General features: G+C 43.1%; 1 protein-coding gene across 4 annotated transcripts in view; it reads right to left on the bottom strand.

The window, feature by feature from the left end:
- sema3ab (sema domain, immunoglobulin domain (Ig), short basic domain, secreted, (semaphorin) 3Ab) overlaps positions 1-16,395 on the bottom strand; it is a 500,953-nt gene that overhangs the window by 195,454 nt on the left and 289,104 nt on the right. For all 4 annotated transcript variants that reach the window (XM_068059617.1, XM_068059616.1, XM_068059615.1 and 1 more), the window contains one exon: positions 13,041-13,201. In XM_068059617.1, coding sequence (XP_067915718.1) covers positions 13,041-13,201 — 161 coding nt within the window. The remainder of the gene's footprint in view (positions 1-13,040; positions 13,202-16,395) is intronic.

Raw genomic sequence — 16,395 nt, 5'->3', positions numbered from 1 at the left:
TGCGGTCTCACCAAGGCTCTGTACAATTGCAGCAAGACATCTTTACTCCTGTACTCAACTCCCCTTGCAATGAATGCCAACATAGGATGTTGCCTGGTATGGAGGGAAGGTCTTACGAGGAAAGGCTGAGGGACTTGAGGTTGTTTTCGTTAGAGAGAAGGAGGAGGAGAGGTGACTTTATAGAGACATATAAGATAATCAGAGGGTTAGATAGGGTGGATAGTGAAAGTCTTTTTCCTCGGATGGTGATGGCAAACATGAGGGGACATAGCTTTAAGTTGAGGGGTGATAGATATAGGACAGATGTCAGAGGTAGTTTCTTTACTCAGAGAGTAGTAGGGGCGTGGAACGCCCTGCCTGCAACAGTAGTAGACTCGCCACCTTTAAGGGCATTTAAGTGGTCATTGGATAGACATATGGATGAAAATGGAATAGTTTAGGTCAGATGGTTTCACAGGTCGGCGCAACATCGAGGGCCGAAGGGCCTGTACTGCGCTGTAATGTTCTATGTTCTATGTTCTATACCATTTGCCTTCCTAATTGCTTGCTGCACCTGCAGACTAGCTTTTAGTGACTCATGAACAAAGACACCCAGGTCCCTTTGGACATCAACACTTCCCAACCTCTCACCATTTAAGAAATACTTTGTCTTTCTGTTTTTTTTTTCTACCAAAGTGGGTCCTTCACACTCATTCACATTACATTCCATCTGCCATGTTCTTGCCCATTCACTCAGCCTGTCCAATACTTGAAATCTCGGGGAATCAAGGGTTAGGTGGAGCAGGCCTGAAAGAGGAGTTGAGGCCTGGACAGATCAGCCTTGATCTTATTGAATGGCGGGGCAGGCTTGAGGGGCTGAATCGCCTACTCCTGCTCCTATTTCTTATATTCTTAAATCCCCTTGAAGCCTCCTTGCATCCTCCTCACAACTTACATTCCCACCTAGTTTTGTATCATATGCAAATTTTGAAATATTACATTTGGTCTCCACATCCAAATTATTTATATAGATTGTGAACAGCTGTGGCCCAAGCACTAATCCTTGCGGTACCCCACTAGTAACAGCCTGCCATCCTGAGAATGACTCATTTATTCCTACTTTCTGTCAGTTAACCAATTCTCAATCCATAGCAGTATATTACCCCCAATTCCGTGTGCTCTAATTTTGTTTACTTACCTCATGGCGGCACTGTGGTATATAGTTGGGAGTCCTCAACATTGACTCTTGTCTCCATGAAGTCTCATGGAGTTGGGTCAAACATGGGGAAGGAAACCTTCTGCTGATTACTACCTACCCCCCCTCGGCTGATGAATCAGCGCTTCTCCATGTTGAACACCAATGGGAAGAAGCACTGAGGGTAGAAAGGGCACAAAATGTACACTGGGTGGGGGACTTCAATGTCCATCACCAAGAGTGGCTCAGTAGCACCACTACTGACGGGGCTGGCCAAGTTCTAAAGGACATGGCTGCTAGACTGGGTCTGCGGCAGATGGTGAGGGAGCCAACACGAGGGAAAAACCGACTTGATCTCATCCTCATCAATCTACCTGTCACACTTGCATCTGTCCGTGACAGTATTGGTAGGAGTGACCATCACATGGTCTTCGTGGAGACAGAGTCCGGTCTTTACACTGAGGGCACCTACCATCATGTTGTGTGGCACTACCACTGTGCTAAATCGGATGGATTTTGAACCGATCTAGATACTCAAAACTGGGCATCTATGAGACGCCGTGGGCCATCAGCAGCAGCAGAATTGTATTCAAGCACAATCGGTAACCTCATGGCCAGGCATATCCCCCACTCTACCATTACCACCAAGCCAGGAGACCAACCCTGGTTCAATGAAGAGTGCAGGAGGGCATGCCAGGAGCAGCACCAGGCATACCTCAAAATGAGGTGGCAACCTGGTAAAGCTACAGCACAGGACTACTTGCATGCCAAACAGTGGAAGCAGCATGCGATAGACAGAGCTAAGCAATCCACAACTAACGGATCAGATCTATGCTCTGCAGTCCTGCCCCATCCAGCTGCAAATGGTGGTGGACAATTAAACAACTGACAGGAGGAGGAGGCTCCACAAATATCCCCATCCTCAACTAACCATCTACCAGACAAAGCTGAACCATTTTTATCTATCTTCAGCAACATGTGCAAGTGGATGATCCATCTCGGCCTCCTCCTGAGGTCCCCATCATCACAGATGCCAGTCTTCAGCCAATCTGATTCACTCTAAATGATATCAAGAAACGGCTGAAGGCACTAGATACTGCAAAGGCTATGGGCTCTGACAGCATTCTGACATCTACCCAGCAATGTGGAAAATTGACCAGGTACAAAAAGCAGGACAAATCTGACCCGGCCAATTACCGCCCTATCAGTCTACTCCCGATCACCAGCAAAGTGACGGAAGGGGTCATCGACAGTGCTATCAAGCGGAACTTACTCAGCAATAACCTGCTCAGTGACGCTCAGTTTGGGTTCCACCAATCCACTCAGATCCTGACCTCATTACAGCCTTGTTCCAAATATGAACAGTGGCGCAGTGGTTAGCACCGCAGCCTCACAGCTCCAGGGACCCGGGTTCGATTCCAGGTACTGCCTGTGTGGAGTTTGCAAGTTCTCCCTGTGTCTGCGTGGGTTTTCTCCGGGTGCTCCGGTTTCCTCCCACAAGCCAAAAGACTTGCAGGTTGATAGGTAAATTGGCCATTATAAAATTGTCACTAGTGTAGGTAGGTGGTAGGGAAATATTGGGACAGGTGGGGATGTTTGGTAGGAATATGGGATTAGCGTAGGGTTAGTATAAATGGGTGGTTGATGTTCGGCACAGACTCGGTGGGCCGAATGGCCTGTTTCAGTGCTGTATCTCTAATCTAATCTAATCTAATCTAAAAGAGCTGAACTCCAGAGGTGAGGTGAGAGTGACTGCGCTTGACATCAAGGCAGCATTCGGCTGAGTATGGTATCAAGGAGCCCTAGCAAAACTAAAGTAAATGGAAGTCAGGGGGAAAACTCTCCACTGGTTGGTTTCATACCTAGCACAAAGGAAGATGGTTGTGGTTGTTGGAAGTCAATCATCTCAGTCCCAGGACATCACTGCAGGAGTTCCTCAGGTTAGGGTCCTAGGACCAACCATCTTCAGCTGCTTCATCAATGACCTTCCCTCCATCATAAGGTCAGAAGTGGGGATGTTCACTGATGACTACACAATGTTTTGCACCATTCGTGACTCCTCAGATACTGAAGCAGCCTGTGTCCATATGCATCAAGACCTGGACAACATCCAGGCTTGGGCTGATAAGGGCAAGTAACATTCACACCACACAAGTGTCAGGCAATGACCATCTCCAACAAGAGAGAATCTAACCATCTCCCCTTGACATTCAATGGCATTACCATCACTGAATCACCCACTATGTGATTCTGTGATTCTATGATCAACGTCCTGCGGGTCACCATTGACCAGAAACTGAACTGGACCAACCACATAAATGCTGTGGTTAGAAGAGCAGGTCAGAATTCTGTGGCAAATAACTCACCTCCTGTCTCCCCAATGCTTGTCCACTATCTACAAGGTACAAGTCAGGAGTGTGATGAAATACTCTCCAATTGCCTGGATGGGTGCAGCTCCAACAACACTCAAGAAGCTCCACACCATCCAGGACAAAGCAGCCCACTTAATTGGCACCCCATTTACCACCTTCAACATTCACTCCCTCCACCACTGATGTACAGTGGCAGCAGTGTGTACCATCTACAAAATGCACTGCAGCAACTCACCAAGGCTCCTTAAACAGCACCTTCCAAACCCACGATCCCTACCACCTAGAAGGACAAGGGCAGCAAATGCATGGGAACACCACCACCTGCAAGTTCCCCTTCAAGCCACACACCATCCTGACTTAGAACTATATCGCCGTTCCTTCACTGTTGCTGGGTCAAAATCCTGGAATTCCCTTCCTAACAGCACTGTGGGTGTACCTACCCCACATGGACTGCAGCGGTTCAAGAAGGCAGCTCGCCACCACATTCTCAAAGGCAATTTGGGATGGGCAATAAATGCTGGCCTGGCCAATGACGCCCACATCCCCTGAACAAATAAAAAATGCTACAAGTAACATCCACAAAAACTCCAACAGTTTTCTCAAACATGAATTTCCTTTCATAGATCCATGTTGACTCTACCCAATCATAACCTTATTTTCCAAATGTCCAGTTATCTCATCCTTTATAATAGATTGTAAAATTTTTTCTACTATTGACGTCAAACTAACAGATCTGTTGTTCTCCATTTTCTCTTTTCCTCCCTTCTTAAATAGTTTGCTACTTTCCAGTGTGCAGGAACCCTTCCAGAATCGATCGAATTTTGAAAGATAACCACCAATGCATCTACTTTACTCTTACACTCCAATCTCTTGACAATAAAGACTAACATACCATTTGTTTTCCTGATTTCTTGCTGTACCTGCATATTAACTTTCTGTCATTTGTGTACAAGGACACCCAGGCCTGTCTAAATATCAGCATTTCCCAGTCTCTCACCATTTACAAAATAGTCTGCTTTTCTATCCTTGCTACTAATGTGGATAATTTCACATTTCTCTACATTATATTCCATTTGCCATCTTCTTGCCCACTTGTTTAACCTGTCTAAATCCTTTTGCAGCCTCTTTACATCCTCCTCACAGCGTATTCTCCCACCTAACTTTGTATCATTATAAAACCTGGATACTCAGTCCCCTCATCTAAGTCATTGATATAGATTGTAACTAGCTGAGAACCAAGCACTGATCCTTGTGGTACGCCACTACTGGGAGGACATCCAAAATCAGGCACCCTCAGGACTGAGACCGTGATGAATTTAAGATTTTCCTAGATTTTGGACAATAAAATTATTCTTGGGTAAATTTCAACATTTGCCATAAGATTAATATCAAATTGCACTCAGCTCTTGTTGAGTTAATATTTGTCCACCTCAGTTCCAATTTCCTTTCTTCCTAAAGCGTTGATGGTAACTCAGTTTAAATGAGCACATTCATGCATCATGGTGTAAGGTTCACCTTGAAAGTTCACATTATCAACATTCAGTCGGAAAATGTTTTCATGGTTGACTAATTTAAGAACTGGTCTTTGCATCCAGGTGATAAACTCATAGTCCTCGACGGTTGACAACAATTATGGGTGAAAAACAGAATAAGGTAAGGGTCGGGGGTCGTTCGGAGCAAGCGACCTAGAACTAGCGCTGAGCTGAATTGTCCTATATTTGGACAATAAGTCAGAAATTTATTTAACTGGATATCAAATGGACGATTTTCAAAAAGGTCTGTTTTTCAGACAATTCCGATTTTCGTAAAGCTGGATTTTGGATATCCAACCTGTAGCTACAGCCGGACAACCTGACCATGTCCTGTTTACTCCTACTCTGTTTTCTCTCCATTAATCAATCGTTACCCCGTGCTAAAATATCTCAATCCCACGAACACTAATTTTGTGCAATAAGTCCCGTATAGCACTTTTATCAGATGTTTTTTGAAAATTCAAATACACTAGATCCACTGCTTCCCCCTCATCCACTCTGCTAGTTACATCCTCAAGATAGTTACTGCCGTTTCCCAGGGCCAGCAAGCAATGTCCTCATGGTGGCCCCAGGAAGTGGCAGTAACATGGGTGATCCAGTATGTCTGAGCCCCATTCCCCCACCCCAGCCAAGCACCATTTTCATGTGTCAGTTGGGGAAGAGGCAAATCCTGGTGAGGCGGGGGGTGGGGGTGGGGTGGGTGGTGCAATTCCCAGTAGGGGGTGATAAGTTGGTGCTAGATCTCATCATCTCATTGTCTGCCAGTTCTGTTGTGACATTCTCCAATTTAAGACTAAATTGAGGAGGAGACTCGTCTCCCTCTCCCAAGTATCCCACAGGTCCCTACTGTGCATTGCAGTGCAAATGATACAGCATTTAATTTACAGCCTGCCAACATTTGGCTGCTTTTATTTCATTTTGTGCTTATCAAGGTGAAGATTCTGACGCCAGGGAATGGAATTTTTCTCATTTCTTGCACACAGTGTCAGCTTCAAGCATTCCCAGGTCAGGTAAAGCACAACCATACTCTGATTAAAACCCTACACTGCCCCAGCAACATGCCTCAGGTCCAACTTCAGCAGAGAAGTTTTGTGTTGTACGCTTTTGCTCAATAAAATTTGAGTGAAAGCTCATTTCACATATGACCCTTACAGAGGACAGAAATGACATTCATCCCATCAGTCTCAGCTCAACATGATCCAAGGCCCCCGAGGTGAAAGGCCATTCACTACACCTACCAGTTCAGCTAACATTGGTTGTCTAAAATGCCTCCCTCTGTTGTCTTGGCATAGATTTTTAAAATAAATGGACTAAAACATCCAATCAAAAGCAGACAAAAGAATTTCAGATGAATTTTTTTCAGCAATTACACATCGTTATCCCACAGCATAATTCTAATACATAGGAAAGATTTAGCCATAAAAGCTAGCATTAATAACAACTCCAGAAAAGATTTGAGTGTCCCTATACACCTGTGCATAACTCATGGCCATTGCTTCAGAAGTGTTTAAAATAATTGCACCAGTATGGGAAACTCTGCTGTCAATAAATCCTCCTGCAAATATCATTGAACAGCAACTTACTCTGTGTAGTGTCTCTTACATAAAGAATTTCTGAGGTGCTTCCCAAATTGAAAAATACAAAAAGGGAAACAGACACTGGGGAGAGAGCTTAGCAGTAGGAATGAAAGGCTAGTTGAATAGGTGGGTTTTGCAGAGGCTTTTAAAGGAGGAGGGGGAAGAGGAGAATTAGAGGTGTTTATAAATGGCATGCCATACAGTGGGGCCAAGGCAGCTAAAAATTCTGTCTCCAATGACGTGCGAAGGTAGAGAAGAAACACGCAAAAGGACAGAATCAGCAAACTGCAGGGTGAGGATAGAAGTCTGAAGGATACTGCAGAGATAGGCTGGATGTGAAGATAAAGACGAGGAGTTTAATATCTTGGAGGACAGAGAAGTAGTCCCATCAGCAAGGAAATGATGAAGGATGTGGGATTTGGTTTGCAGTCAGAAATGGGTGGCTGTGTTTTGAATAAAGTGGAGTTTATGGACGGCAGAGAATAGGAGACCAGAGAGGAGGAGAATGGGATCATCAAGCTATTTAGTGACAAAAGCATGGCTAAGGGTTTCAGTGGTAGCGAGGCTGAGACAGATTATGTTGTGCAAGGGCAATTATGAATGGCTAATAAATACTGGCCTTGCCAGCTATGCCCACATCCCATGAGCAAATGAAAGAAAAAAGGTGGAAATAATCTGTGATGGAAAGGAATTGGAGTTGAAAAGCTGCTCAGGTTTCATACAGTCTGGCAGGTTTGCAGGGAAGGGAATGGAATCAGTGGAAAGGAAGAATAGGTTAGGGCATGGACAGGAAAGGATGGCTTCAATCTTTCCAAAGCTAAAATGGAGGGAGTCGTGGATCATCCATGACTTGATGTCAGACAAGCAGTCTGATAAAACAGAGTTGAAGGTGAATTCTGAGAATTAGCAGGAGTTAAGCACCGTCAATGTAGGTGTGAAAGCTGACCCTGTGTCGGCAGATGATGTTGCCCAGCCACAACCAATAGATAAGGAAGAGGAGAGAGTCAAGGATAGAACTTTAGGGAACTCTGGAGATAACTGTGTGGGAGCAAGAGGGAAGCAATTGGTGGACTTATACTGGTTACATTCCGACAGATACAAGTGGAACCATGCAAGGGCAGTCTAATGGAGCTGGACAATGGCCGAGAGACAACAGCAAGATAATGGAAGCTAACAAAAGATGCTGTAATGAGACCATTATGTGAACAAGTGTGCACCGTTTTTCTTTTCTAACAAAATGGACCTTTTGACCAGCAGTGGAATAAAATAATTCTGCAGTCATTAAAAAAATATAAAAAATTTAGGAACGACGTGAGGGCATTGGAGAGAGTACAGAAAAGATTCAGGAGAATGGTTCCAGGGATGAGGAACTTTGGTTATGAAAATAAATTGGAGAAGTTGGGATTGTTTTCCTTGGAGAAGAGAAGGCTGAGAGGTGATTTGGTAGAGGTTTTCAAAATCATGAGGGGTCTGGACAGAGTAGATAGAGAGAAACTGTTCCTACTCGTGAAAGGATCGAGAACAAGAGGGCACAGTTATAAACTATTTGGTAAGAGCGACATGACGAAATACTTATTTCATGCAGCGAGTGGTTAAGGTTTGGAACGCGTTGCCTGAGAACGTGGTGGAGACAGGTTCAATTGAAGCATTTAAAAGGGAATTAGACAGTTATATGAAAAGGAAGAATGTGCGGGGTTATGGGGAGAAGGCAGGGGAATGGAACTGAGTGAATTGTTCTTTCAGAGAGCCAGTGTGGATATGATGGGCCGAATGGCCTCTTTCTGTACTGTAACAATTCTGTGATTAATTAAAGCATTATATACAATGGCAGAATCCTGCATGCTGCCGTGTTGGTTTCCTCTCTGTATATTAAATGTAACTCCTTAAATTTGAGGAAGAAAGATACTTGGAGGTACATTGTAAAGGTACACACAATACACGAAGGATGCAGAGCATAGACTGATGAAATACCATCCATTTAATGAGAGCGTGCTACAGCTAATAATATACACAAGTCACTCACAATTAAGTTAGCCAGATCTTTGAAGTGATAATAATATCGTTCATCAAGTGTTTAAGCACATTTATACTGGTTGGAAATGATTAATTTTAAGTTTAATATGTTTATTTTCACTTGATTTTAAACATGTGAATTCCTGTATTAAAATAGCAGAAAAGGAATTTTATTCAAACATATTAAGTGTTTGAATGCTATTCGTGAATAGTGACATTTCAACTCATTTAGCACTCTTTAAAAAGTGATGAAAATCAATTTTGTAATCTGTGAATAGTATGCTTGGTATTACGAAAAATGATAATAGTGCAACATGTAGACTATATGCAGATACACACACTTGCATGTACACACATAAATGTGAATTATGTGCTGTATTCTGAAAATCTAACCTATCAATAATAACTCATCAATAAATATGGGAATGTATTTCCAAGAAAAAGAACAACATTAGCTTACATAAAATAAATATGATTACTATTGATTAGTATTTAAAAATTTAACTAAGAATGGTATTACTAGTAGAATTAGTATTGAAAACCCTTTAAAATATAAAAAAAATGCCTATGATTGATTGAACAACATTATTATTGTAAAGCTCAGTTTGACTCAGCAGATAGTGTCAGGAAAACATGCTACGCTGAATGATCATTTTAATTCATCAGTTGGAAACGTACATTAAACTTTTAAAAAGGAAAGCTGGAATCCAAAATTCAACTTATAAAGAATAGGCAGCTAAGATGGTCACCACACCACAATTTGCATTGAAATACCTCACATTCCTAGGCATCGAAATGGAGATGCATTCAAATCCCAAGATTGAGGCTAGAACCTGGACTGACACTTTAGTTCTTTGAGTTCTAATGAAAGGTCACAGACTGGGTCTGTTTTCCCTGGAGCGAAGGAGGCTGAGGGGAGACCTGATAGAGGTATATAAATTTATGAGAGGCATAGATAGGATAGATAGCCAGAGTCTGTTTCCCATGGTAGGGGTGACTAAAACTAGAGGGCATAGATTTAAGGTGAGAAGGAGGAGGTTTAAAGGGGATCAAAGGGGTAAATTATTCACACAAAGAATAGTGGGTATCTGGAATGAGCTGCCTGAGGAAGTGGTGGAGGCAGGAACAGTAGCAACATTTAAGAGGCATCTGGACAGGTACTTGAATGAACAAGGCATAGAGGGATACGGAATTAATGCAGGCAGGTGGGATTAGTATAGATAGGCATTATGGTCAGCATGGACGTGGTAGGCCGAAAGGCCTGTTTCTATGCTGTACGACTCTATGACACTATGACCTGAACCATTAACCCTTTTTTTCTCTCCACAGATGCTGCCTGACCTGCTGAGTATTTCCAGCATTTTCTGTTTTTGTTTCAGATTTCCAGCATCCACAGTATTTTGCTTTTGTATGATACTTTAGTTGTGGGTGGCACAGTGGTAATGTCACTGGACTAGTAATTCAGAGGCCCAGGCTATTATCCTGGGATATGGGTTCAAATCCCACCATGGCAGCTGGTGGAATTTGAATTCAATTTTTAAATAAAAATCAGGACCTGGAAGCTAGTCTCAGTAATGGTGCCATAAAACAATCATTGATTGTTGTAAAAACTAAACTGGTTCACTAATGTTCTTTAGGGATGGAAATCTGCTGTCCTTACCTGGTCTGGTCTACGTGTGACTCCAGACCCACAGCAATGTGTTTGACTCTTAAATGCCTCTGAAATTGCCGAACAAGACACTCAGTTCAAGGGTAATTAGAGATGGGCGACAAATCTGCCCTGCCAGCAATGCCCCACATTCCATGAAAGAATAAAAAAAATGGTGAGTGAGCTTGTGGGTTGACATAGTTGAGCTGAGTGAGCAGAACGGTGGCAAATGTAGTTCAATGGCCAACGTAGTTCAATGCATATGCTAAAGGTTTCTCACAGAATGGAGGCACAGAGAGATCTAGGATTGCAGATTTATGTTTAAAAGGTGAAACACATGTAGAAAATCAGGAATTGTATGAGGCTGGGAATTCTGCAGCGAGTAAATCACCTCCTGACTCCCCAAAGCCTGTCCACCATCTACAAGGCACAAATCAGGAGTGTGATGGAATACTCTCCACTTGCCTGGATGGGTGCAGCTCCAACAACACTCAAGAAGCTCAACACCATCCAGAACAAAGCAGCCCACTTGATTAGCACCTCATCCACCACCTTCAACATTCACTCCCTCCACCACCGATGCACAGTGGCAGCAGTGTATACCATCTACAAGATGCACTGCAGCAACTCAGCTAGGCTCCTCTGACAACACCTTCTACACCTGTAATCTCTTCCACCTAGAAGGACAAGGGCAGCAGCTGTGTGGGAACATCACCAGCACGTTCCCCTCCAAGCCCCACACCATCCTGACTTGGAACTATATTGTCATTTCTTCACTGTCGCTGGGTCAAAATCCTGGAACTCTCTCTCTAACAGCACTGTGGGTGTATCTACACTCCAAGGACTGCAGCAAAGAAGAAGGCAGCTCACCTCCACCTTCTCAAGGGCAATTAGGGATGAACAATAAATGTTGGTCCAGCCAGCAATGCCCACATCCCATGAACGAATAAAAAAAAAGTCATTCAAAGAACAATCTAAGAAGTGGATTTGAGTTTATACAAAATATTGTTTAAACCACAGCTGTTATACTGGGGAGAATTTTATGCTCTCCCCCGCAGCGGCTTTTGAGGCGGGTAGAGCATATAATTGGGTGGGATGGTGGTGTGGGAAGGACCCCCACCACCTTCTCGCCTCCACCCAAATGAAGTCCTGGGCAGAAGGCCTGTGAACAGCCTTCCTGCCCCACCGCCATTTGAGACCCTTAAGTGGGCAATTAATGCCCAATTAAAGGCATCATCCCATCGCCGTCGGTATTAGTCCAGCGGCAGGTGGGCCTGTCGCCGCATGGGGAGCATAGCAAGCAATCACGTGTGGGTTGCTTCCCGGCTCCGGGGGTGTGGTCCCTCATTGGTGCCTGGACAAGGGACCCAGCATTGGGACAGGTGAGGCCGGCCCACTGAGATCCACCCCCTTGCTGTTGCTCCCGGCTCCACTACACCCCCTGCCCCGTGACCCCCCACCCTGACTTACCTGTGGCCTGGTTGCAGTGCCTCTGGTGAGTCCAGTAACGGCAGCAGCCACTGCTTCCATGGTGGCGTTGCTCAGTAAAAGAGCTGCCTAATTCTGATTGGCCGACAACTTTCAGTAGGCAGGACTTCCACCTCCGGGGTCTTGATCCTGGAGAAAGCCTGCCAGTGGGCCTCCCCTGGAGGAGGCAATGTGGGTCTCGCGCCGATGCTTTGGCTGGTGACCAAGACCCCTGCTGCCAAGACAAAATCCCGGCCACGGTGTGCTGTTCTGATTACCCCATTCTCGGAAAAATATTAGAGCAACTGAAATGATACAGTATATATTTACTAGATGTATACCGACAATCAAAATTTATGGTTATGAAGAAACGGCTGAGACATAAAAGCTTTTTAACTGCAACAGAGAAGCTTAAATGGAGATTTAATAGAGGTTTTAAAAATTATTAAAATTTTAAGAGAGCAATAAGGAAAGGTTGTTTCTGCTGTTTGTCAAATTGGTAACAAAGAGACATGCAGGCAGACTTCTCACAAGAAGAGCAAAGACAGATGCTGAAATATTTCAGTGCACGTTGCAGTATTTGATCTAATCAAGAATTTAAGGAAGACCATACAAGGCCAGAGAGACAGGGCAGGGAAATGTGATTAGAGCGGATACCTGAGGCTGGAAGAGGCAGGATGAGTTGAATCGCACCTCCTTCTGTAATTTCTATGATTCGGTGATGCCTTTCATATTAGATGTTAAACCTCTTTTATTTTTATTTAAATGCAGTACCTCTTTCAATTTCAACCTTCTGGTTGATGCCCACCTTGTCCAGGACCCCATGCCCAGTATTCCCAAGCCCTCATGTCCTGCACCTCCCTACAGTGATCAACACTCTCCCTAATGCCAATGAAGCTGCCATGATAAAATAGCTTGCTCAAAGTGACTCTCAGAGCACATACATGAGTGATGGTCTTTTGGGAGAGGTCTCAGGTGGTGTCCGACCATGTGGAGGCATGTCCAGCAATGGGTCTGCAGGAGAAAAGTGGAGGATAGAAAATTGGCAAGAAAATGCCAGATTGAGATGAATGCCCAAGATGTTGTTTTTCTAGCGTCTCAGTTGCTTTTGGTGCAGAACGCAGTGTTGACGTCTTTGCAGTAAGTTACTATTGTCAGAAAGAATTTTGCAATTGTTTGCAGCAGGGCAGCACTAAAAGGAGGAGTTGGGAGACACTTTTGTCAGTGATATTCTTCTATAATATACAGGCAGCATACCTTCAAAACATCCTTGTTTATGTTGATCAGATTAAAAGAAAATATGTGGTCTTTGGCCCCAACAAAGAGTCTGCCTTTCTCCTCATCCAGCAAGAAGGTTTGGTAACTGGAGCTGTTTGTAATACCAGCATAAGTGATGATGTTGTTCAATTCCATCATTTCTGTGGAGAAGAGAAAAAAAAACTTGAGTTAAAGAAAAGGTCAAGTGAGTTCAGCTATTCTGATTGACAACACCATGATGCCACATGTTTTGAACAAGTATGGATTGAGATTTTGCAACTTTGAACAGGCAAGTACTTGGAGGGGGACAGTCTTTCGGGAGGAATGCTGTCAAACTGCTTACACTAATTTTGCCTGAAGGTGTTAATGCACTCTTTTAGTTATAGCTGTGAGTAAGGACTGCAAACAGAATGACGCCCAAATTCTTTTATGTAGGAAGGTAAGAAACTCGGCTGCTTTTGTCCATGTTATTCCATTTTCAGTATTACATGAACATGAGCCAATTGTATGTAGAAACTAGAGTTCACTCTAGGTGAAGATGAAGGCATTTAACCTCTCTGTGCCACCAAATAGTGCTTGATTCTCAGTACTTCTGAAACTGAAGTAAACTTGGGGATCTATTATTGCACTTGATGCATGATCAACATATTGTGGGGTTTGCAGTTACTGATCCATGATGGTGTAAGGGTCCACAGAAACCCACTGCCCCACAACATCTTCAAATAAGGTAAGGCAGGAGAGTATCACAGCCCAGCCTGATCCAACCCTCATTCAATATCCATATATTTTCACAATACTGTATAAACACATTTCTGACATGGCTTTGTATTAACAGACCAGAATCTCAGCAGGAAAATAGGAGGGAATGGCTTCATACTACAGATAATCCTTTCCAGGATCATTCAACACCAGGGTTCCTCCAGTTCTCAATTTTTTTCTTAAACGCTTCCACTGCATTAAGTGGAATCGGTACGCCCGCACTCCCATTGGCCCATCGCTGAAGGCCATGTCTTCAGCTGCCTAGATCATACGCTCTGGAATTTCCTCTTTAAACCTCTCCCCCCTTTCTACGTCCCACTCCACCTTTAAACTTCTATCTCTTTCACCAAGTGGTTTTACCTCCTTCCTAACATAACCTTCCTTGGCTCAGATGAATTTTTGTCTGATTATGCTTTGTGACGTTTCTTGAAACATGCTTCTATGTTAAAGATACTATATAAATGCAAGTTAATGTTGTTGTTGGTGTAAGTTTAGTTTTGAAAGTGTGATAGTTAAATCCTGGATGGTCCAATGAAAGATCTACACCTGTAGCATGAACCTATAGTTTTCTCTTTTCTAATACTGACAAACCAACAATGCATTTCCTGCACATTGCTTTTTTATTTTAGTCAGATGCTAAGCTCTGTTTAGCTCACAGTTCACCTAGTTTAGTTTTATACCACGATTCGCGCCGTTTGGATCTGTCCAAAGTACTTCAACACCTCGACCCCACTGATCCCTTCATGGTTTTAAATGATGCAAAGAGTAGACAGACAGTTTTATGCAAACACTGAGTAAAATGCCTTTTCACTGGTACAAAATTTGGACTGTGTCCATTGCTAAACCTTCACAAAATGGCACAATGACAGTTTTCAAAGAAACACCAGAATGTAGTGCTCTGGGAGTTACATCAATAAATACTGTGTCACAATGGAACCTATACACAGATATGAAAGCAATGAACAAAAACAGAAATCGAGAAAGCCCTGACTAGACCAGCGTCAGTTTAGAAAGAGGCCTGTCTCTGCACATCTTATTCACTCTGTTATTCTGAAAGGGAAAAAGTCTTTCTTTGCTCAAGTACCTTTCTCTCACAACTTTTATGTTCTGTTTTCTTTCTTCTTTATTTCTTTCTTCATCCTCCTCTCTGATATTTATTTCCTTAATCTTTATTTCACTATCTTTTAAGACCCATTCATACTACAGTAGTTTCTTCTCTATTTTCTCCTAATTGTTTTTCCTGTTATTCCCCTTCATTTCCTGGATGAATTTCTCCTTCCTGCTTTGTATAAACATGCTCCCACTTTTTGCCTGCTCCATTTCTAATATTAGAATCAGCAGGGCTGGGGTTGCCTCTGAGAAACACCAGGTCATGCTTGGCTTTCAACTTAAACAGCAATGTTGCCAAGAAAGGCTTTACCTTGGAGCAGAACCAAAATATGAGACAACAGAAGCACTTCTCCTGAAGCTCCTCCAGCAACATGCAATTAGCTACAGATTAATTCTATAGAATCAGTCTTGCATGTTGTATACTCCGTCATCCTTAGGTTTTAAAGTAGCGTGAAATAGCTAAAGTCATTGCCAGTGCTGTATGCTAATACACAACTCATTCAGATTAACACAAAGAGTAGCCTCATGGATTGAATCTTCCACTCAGTAGTAGTGCCTCATTTTCCAGCATGTTTCACCTGCCAGACAAAACTAATAAGGAATTACTAGCAGTGGCAATGAAGTCAAGGACACCTCTATGGAATTTTTGTTGTAATATCGATTTTAAATTTTTTTGTCAAGCAGTGCTGTTCAAATTATTTTTTTAAATTTTATTTTTTAGTTAGCTATGGCTGGAATCCTGTCCTCCAAAGGTGGGCTCCACCTTTCTGTTTAATTTGAATTTCCATAGAAACCTACAGCACAGAAGGAAGCTATAAATTCCTAGAGTGGGAAGGGGACAGAAGGAGGACATTCAGCCCCTTGAGCTTGTGTCAGCTGTCTGCAAGACCAGCCAGTCCCACTCCTCTGCACTTACCTAATAACCCTGTACATTATTTCCCTTTAGGCACTTATCCAATTATCCATATTTATCCTTTCAATAAGTATGATTGAATCTGCCTCCACCACCCTTTCAGGCAGTGCATTCCAGATCCTAACCACTCCACAGAAATGTTTTTCCGCATGTCGCCTTTGGTTCTTTTCCCAATCACCTTAAATCGATGTCCTTTGATCTCAATCCTTTTGCAAATGAGAACAGTTTCTCTCTATCTAGTCTGTCCGTACCCCTCATGATTTTGAACACCTCTATCAAATCTCCTTTCACCCTTCTCTTTTCTAAGGAGAACAGCCCCAGGTTCTCCAATCTATCCACATAACTGAAGTCTCGCAACCTTGGAACCATTCGTGTAAAGCATTTTTTTCCCAGTGTTCTTGGGATGTGGGCATCGCTGACAAGGCCAGTGATTATTGCCAAAGTGTCCAAAGAGATATAGATAGGTTAAGTAAGTGGGCCAAAAATTGACAGATGGAGTATAATCTGGGAAAATGTGAAAGTGTCCACTTTGGCAGGAAGAATAGAAAAGCAAAATATTATTTAAATAGAAAG

Source organism: Heterodontus francisci, chromosome 27, assembly GCF_036365525.1.
Source record: "Heterodontus francisci isolate sHetFra1 chromosome 27, sHetFra1.hap1, whole genome shotgun sequence".
NCBI classification, from domain to species: domain Eukaryota; kingdom Metazoa; phylum Chordata; class Chondrichthyes; order Heterodontiformes; family Heterodontidae; genus Heterodontus; species Heterodontus francisci.
This window is presented reverse-complemented; position numbering and strand designations above follow the sequence as displayed.